This window comes from Lepisma saccharinum, chromosome 27, assembly GCF_977018435.1.
Source record: "Lepisma saccharinum chromosome 27, izLepSacc3.1, whole genome shotgun sequence".
Lineage (NCBI taxonomy): Eukaryota > Metazoa > Arthropoda > Insecta > Zygentoma > Lepismatidae > Lepisma > Lepisma saccharinum.
The window spans coordinates 14,998,485-15,005,384 of NC_139255.1; the positions used below are offsets into that span (position 1 = coordinate 14,998,485).

General features: G+C 40.3%; 1 protein-coding gene across 1 annotated transcript; it reads left to right on the forward strand.

The window, feature by feature from the left end:
* The first annotated feature begins 1,014 nt into the window (after positions 1–1,014).
* On the forward strand, positions 1,015–6,219 carry LOC145980151 (uncharacterized). Its single transcript, XM_083113194.1, has one exon. It carries the CDS (start codon positions 1,015–1,017, stop codon positions 6,217–6,219), a length of 5,205 nt encoding a protein of 1,734 aa, XP_082969320.1.
* Positions 6,220–6,900: the final 681 nt, after the last annotated feature.

Here is a 6,900-nt window from a genome sequence, read left to right on the forward strand (position 1 = left end):
TTCATTAGCATATCTACGAAGTTTCAGACTGCTACTCTCATTACAGCCCGTGCTATACCACTCTGAACACCGTCACTTTAATTATAACCACCTGGTATATAAATAAATAACCTCATTCTATCAGTTGAATGTTGTGTGTTCGTGTTTGTGTGCAGTACCCCTTATTTTCCTTGTTATTATTATTATTGTCATTATCATCTTCATCTAGTATTATAACTACCTCAAATTAAAACAGAGTGATAATATCTAACTCGTCTTGATTTTCAACACGATTAAGTCTGAAAAGACAGCATTGATTTATCGATCCTGTTAGGCATTTTATTTAAAATTTTCCAACTTAATTAATTGAAACGTAATTTATTTCAAACGAATTAAAAATGCTAAATGTTCCTAAAAAGCGTAAAGTTTGTGAAAGTGATAGAAAGTTTAATAAGTTAGGTGAGCTAATGGTAGTCATAGTTAAGCTTCTAAGTCAATTTATAAATCTCCAAATAGAGATACTCGCCCGCCATGGAAAGAACGAGTGTTTTCGCGCGGTGTCGAAGTGACTTTGTATGCAGTGTTCCAGTTATAGATGTGTACTGATATTCGTACTTACGTCAATGTACGGTTGCATGTTATGTGCTCAATCGTAGTACTTTGTGTGTCACAGTACTTATTACGTATTACGTGTAATTTTCAATCACAACGGTTACGCGTGTGGTTTGAACAGACATTCCGTATTGTTATATCGTGCGTACGTCGAATGTTTTGTTAGGAGACTTGAGTTACACACGGTAGTATTCAGTGGACGATAAGTTATCTGTTACGATAACTCATCACGGGACTGAGTATCATAAATTTGGACAGTTTCGATCATCCACTACAGTATCCTGCTGTCGGCTGAAGTGACGTCATCGCCAACACCCAGGGAAGCTTCAGGTCAAGGTCAGTAGTTTGCTAGGCTCGCACCATATTTTGTTTACTCTTTCCTCACGTACTATTTCCTACACATCTTGCCCTCTTTCCTTCGCGATGGATGAAGAAGAGAAAAGAGTGTTGATACGCAAGAGAGCTGGATTTAGGGGCCAGTTAACACGAACACAAGCATTTGTTAATTCCTTTGAAGATACGGGGGAAGTTCAAGAAGTAAGGGTCCGTTTAGAGAATTTAACACCTTTGTGGGAAAAATATGATGAAGTTCAAACACGTTTAGAAGTAGAAGATATAAACGAGAATCACGAACCTCACAGGGTGGATTTTGAAGAAGTTTACTACAAGGTATGGGGTAAAATGGAATCCATTATAGAGAAACATAAACAAGCACAAGCTGCACCTACAGATGGATCGGATGTTGTAAACAATGCTTCATCATTAGGCACCAAGCACATCAAATTACCCACGGTATGTTTACCCACGTTTCACGGTAATTATCAGGATTGGTTAGCATATTCAGATGCATTTCAGGCTATGGTTCACACAAATGACAATATTCCTAAAATACAGAAATTCCACTACTTGCGTTCATCATTGGAATCTGAAGCAAGAACACTTATAGATACTTTGCCCATGACTGATTCAAATTACGATATTGCATGGCAATTGTTGAAAGATAGGTATGAGAATAAACGACTGATAGCAGCAAGTCATGTCAATAACATCTTGCATGTGAACGCAATTAACAAGGAAAATGCCACAGAATTACGTCAGTTCATCAATGATGTCACCAGTAACTTAAATGCTCTTCGAGCTCTTGAATTACAAACACCGTTAGAAGATGTTATTTTGATACATCATTTTTTGGCTCAACTTGATTCTCACACAAGAAGGGAATGGGAATTAAGCCATACCGATCAGTCGTTCCCTACACTAAAGGAACTGTTCACCTTTCTAGAACAAAAATGTCAAGCTTTGGAATCAATGAAGTCTGTTCACGTAAACAAAAATGTCAATGAACACAAGGTTAGCCCTAACCAGAAACACATCCGTCAGTCAAATTCTTACCTGACAACTACAAATACACAATGCTATTTCTGTAAATTAGCACATTCCTTATATTCATGCAAGTCTTTTGCAGGCGCCAGTCTGAAACAGAAACAAGAGTGTGTGCGCAACAACAAACTTTGTTATAATTGTCTCAGATCGAATCATAATTTTAGGAACTGTACTTCAGGGAATTGTAGACGCTGTGGATTGAAACACAATTCACTGTTGCATCCAGACGAAGGCGGTAAACGAGGAGGTCCTCTAAGGCAAGACCAACCAAGGAATGACTCACCAGACACGAGGAATGAAGCTGCAAGGACAACTTCAGTACAATCTTCATACTGCACATTTAAGAGTAAACCAAGATCACACGTTCTGCTATCAACAGCTTTAGTAGAAGTCATCGATTCTAGGGGACAGCCACATACATGTAGAGCTCTCCTGGACAGTGGGTCTCAGTCAAATTTCATCAAGGAAGATCTTGTTCAGAGATTACAGTTGCGAAAGCAGAAAAATCATATTCCAATCAGAGGAATCAATAATGTTTCATCGGAAGCCAAGCACAGTGTAGACATTCAGCTGCGCTCAAGAGTGTCAGACTTCCAGACTTCACTTACTTGTCTGATACTCCCACGCATCACCGGGAACGTACCTTCTCAAGTTATTCATCATGAACATTGGAACCTACCAACCGACATTGAGTTAGCAGATCCAGATTTCTACAAACCAGAAGGGATAGATCTACTAATTGGATCGGAACTTTACTTGCACTTACTTCTTCCTGAAAGACAAACGAGAGATGAAAACTATCCAGTTCTTCAAAATACTGAATTAGGTTGGATTTTAGCTGGTCGGATGGAACAGCCTGTACAACCTAGTACACCCACAGTAGCATGTTTTGTACGCATGGAAGACAATTTGGATTCTCAATTACGGCGTTTTTTCGAGTTGGAGGAAATGTTCTCGAAACCAAAAACAGCTGAAGAAGTAGCTTGTGAAAACCACTTCAATCAACACACCACCAGAGATGAAACAGGGCGTTTCATTGTTCGTCTCCCATTTCGATCAAATCATACAGAGCTAGGACATTCATACAACCAGGCATTATTTAGATTACATCAGTTAGAGAAGAGGTTTCAACAACAACCAGAGTTGAAAGAGGAGTATGGCAGAATACTCGAGGAGTATGAAATGTTGGGACACATGAAGCCAGTACAACCAGATCCAAATGAAGCTGATGACGTGTCATACTATTTACCACATCATCCAGTATTCAAACCTAGCAGCAGCAGCACGAAGACCAGAATTGTTTTTGATGCATCAGCAAAAACAACAAATGGAGTCTCATTAAACGATATACTGATGGTCGGTCCAACCACACATGACGATCTTCAGTCTATAGCTCTTTGCTTCAGAACGCACAAGGTTGTATTTACGGCAGACGCCGAGAAGATGTTCAGACAAATCCTGATTCATCCAGATGACACTAAGTTTCAACGCATACTTTGGAGAAAATCTACAGATATGCCAGTACAAACGTTCGAGCTCACAAGAGTCACATTTGGTTTGGCATCATCACCGTTTTTGGCGACCAAAACATTGCAGCAGTTAGCTGAAGAGGAAGCAACCAAGTTTCCGAATGCATCCAAGGTTTTACAACGAGATGTTTACGTTGATGACCTCCTCACTGGAGCCAACAGTATTGAAGAAGCTAGACAATTGCAAGGAGAACTAATCGATTTACTGAATTCAGCAGGATTCACTTTGAAGAAATGGTGTTCTAATCATCCAGCACTTCTTGAAGCAGTACCAGCTACTCATAGAGAAATGCAACTACCATTTCAGTTCGACAAGGGAGCAAGCGTCACGGCTTTAGGCCTCACGTGGGAACCAGCAACTGATAAATTGCAAGCAAATAACAAGGAGATAGTGTCATGTTATGAAGACAACATCACTAAACGACAATTAGCTTCTATTGTCGCGTCAATCTTTGATCCTTTGGGACTAGTGAGTCCAATAGTAATTTCTTACAAGATATTTCTACAACAATTATGGTTCCATAACATGGAATGGGACGATAAGTTACCAGAACAACTCAACATGGAGTGGAAACGTTTGTTTCAACAGTTACCAAACATTAATCAGATACAAGTTAACAGATTTGTGCTAGTTCAAGGAAAAGTGGTTGACATTCAACTCCACGGATTTTCAGATGCATCGCAAGTTGCATATGGCTGTTGTTTGTATCTTAAATCAACAAATGAAAATGGTGAAACCACTGTACATTTACTTTGTTCACGTTCGCGTGTGGCACCTATAAGAAGGATCACTCTTCCTCGTCTTGAATTGTGCGCTGCTTTGTTGCTGGCGAAACTAACACACAAGGTGTTACAACTACTACAATTGGAAGTCAGTAGAATCAATCTATGGACCGATTCGAAGATCGTACTGGCGTGGCTTGAATCACCTGCAAGACGATGGAAGACCTTTGTAGCGAATAGAGTTTCACAAATTCAAGAATGTTCTAAGCCTCAGTATTGGAAACATGTAGTGTCAGCACAGAACCCCGCAGATTTAATCAGCAGAGGGACAAATATAAACTCGCTACACACCTCTCAAATGTGGTTTCATGGCCCTGATTGGCTATCACTTCCAGCATCAGCATGGCCTTCGAGTCCAACATCGTCAATTGATGATGACTTCGAACTCGACGAACTTGAAGAACTAAGAACAACTACAGTAAGTCTAGTCACAAATGCACCAACAATGGAATTTATCAGCAGATTTTCGTCGTTATTGAAACTTCAAAGAGTGATTGCATATTGTTTGAGATTTCTACATAATTCAAGGAACAAACAAGCGAAACACATAGGATCATTGTCAGCAAGTGACTTAAGATCAGCGTTGCGTACTTGCATTAGAAGCGTGCAACACGAAGTTTATGGCAAGGAAATACGAGAATTGTCTTCTAACAGTCAGGTGTCAAAGGATAGTCAACTTTCAGACTTGCATCCTTTCCTCGATGACAAGCAAGTACTCAGAGTTGGAGGAAGACTTAGACACTCGCAGCTACCATATGATAGCAAACATCAAATCATATTGCCACCGAAACATCATTTAACTGAATTGATCATTCTTTCAGAACACCACAGACTATTACATGCAGGACCGCAACTCCTTATATCTTCATTACGACAGGAGTACTGGATACCAAGAGCCAGACAAGTGGTCAGAGCTATTCTGCATAAGTGCCTCATTTGTTTCAAATTAAGGACATCTATTTCCAACCAACTCATGGGACAATTACCACCATCCAGAATACAGTACACTAGACCATTTCTAAACACTGGAGTTGATTACGCTGGACCAATTATCATCAAGTCGTCAATCACTAGAAGCAAATCAAGGTTGAAAGCATATGTAGCAGTATTTGTATGCTTTGCCACAAAGGCCATACACCTAGAATTGGTCGGAGATCTCAGCACCAAGTCATTCATTGCTGCTTTGCGAAGATTTACGGCACGCAGAGGAAAATGTTTGAACTTGTACAGCGACAACGGGAGAAATTTCGTCGGTGCCAATCGTGAATTGCAAGACTTGAAGAATTTATTCCAATCATCATACTTCAGCAAGTCTATAGAAGACCATGCAGCTCAGGAAGGATTCAAATGGCATTTTCTACCACCCAATAGCCCAAATATGGCTGGACTTTGTGAAGCAGGAGTGAAGTCCATGAAGCATCACCTCAGAAGAATCGTAGGGAACTCTGCTCTCACTTTCGAAGAACTTGAAACACTCTTAGTTCAAATCGAAGCCTGTCTTAACTCCAGGCCCCTCACAGTATTGTCACATGACCCTACAGATCCCAGTTTTATAACCCCTGGCCATTTCCTTATAGGTGCACCCCTAACTAGTTTTCCTGAGCCTAGTCTAACTAACATCAAAGAATCCAGTTTATCCAGATGGCAGAGATTGCAGCAAATGTACCAACAACTATGGGACCGTTGGTCAAAGAACTACTTGCATTCCCTGCAGCAGAGGACCAAGTGGAACACCCAAAAGAAGAATTTGGAACCAGGAACAGTGGTCTTAGTGAAGGAAGATCACCTACCTCCACTTACATGGAAACTTGCTATAGTTGAACAAGTGCATCCTGGTGCGGATGAACTAGTGCGTGTTGCAACTGTTAGCACTTCATCTTCAACTTATAAACGTCCAGTTAACAAACTAGTGCCTCTTCCAGTAGATCATTAGTTGTACTTTTGTTGATCGACTCGATCAAGAGGGGGGACTATGTTTGGGATAGATTAGTGTATGTATTATTATTTGTGTTATCAATGTGTGAAAATTTGTATATCTTAAGTATTCATTATACTTGTCGCCACTAGGTGGCAGGACAGTGCAGACTCTGCTTCGGAGACTGTGCAGGGCGTGGTACATATCGGGATATACCCGCACTGTACGAGAACAGCGAGAGACATTGCTACACGGTGGTCGACTCCATTCCAATGTAGTCCAGTGTCAGTGTACATTAAATAGTGTATATAATCAGTCCAGTGTTTAAATAAGAAACGCAACAATAAGGAATAACTCTAATAAGATGTACCAGATAAATATTTTGTAAAATTGCATGTAACTTAAAAAAACATAATTGCAAAACCCTTGCATCTCTTCCCAAGGTGGCCCAAGGGTACCAAAGGTGGCTCACTGCTTATAGTTTCTCGTAGAAAATGTTGCTTGTGCTCGAGAAACATATTTATTCATGATTAATTTATTAGAGAAGCTGTGAGTCTCAAACTTTTGGTTGGTGACATGAATCATGGACAGTAACCATGCATAGAAGACCTCCGTGGCGGAGTGGTTTGCAAAGCCCATGTGATGCCAGTTGTTCCAGGTTCGAATCCTGCATGTGTGATCTTTGTGATTGACTCTTCA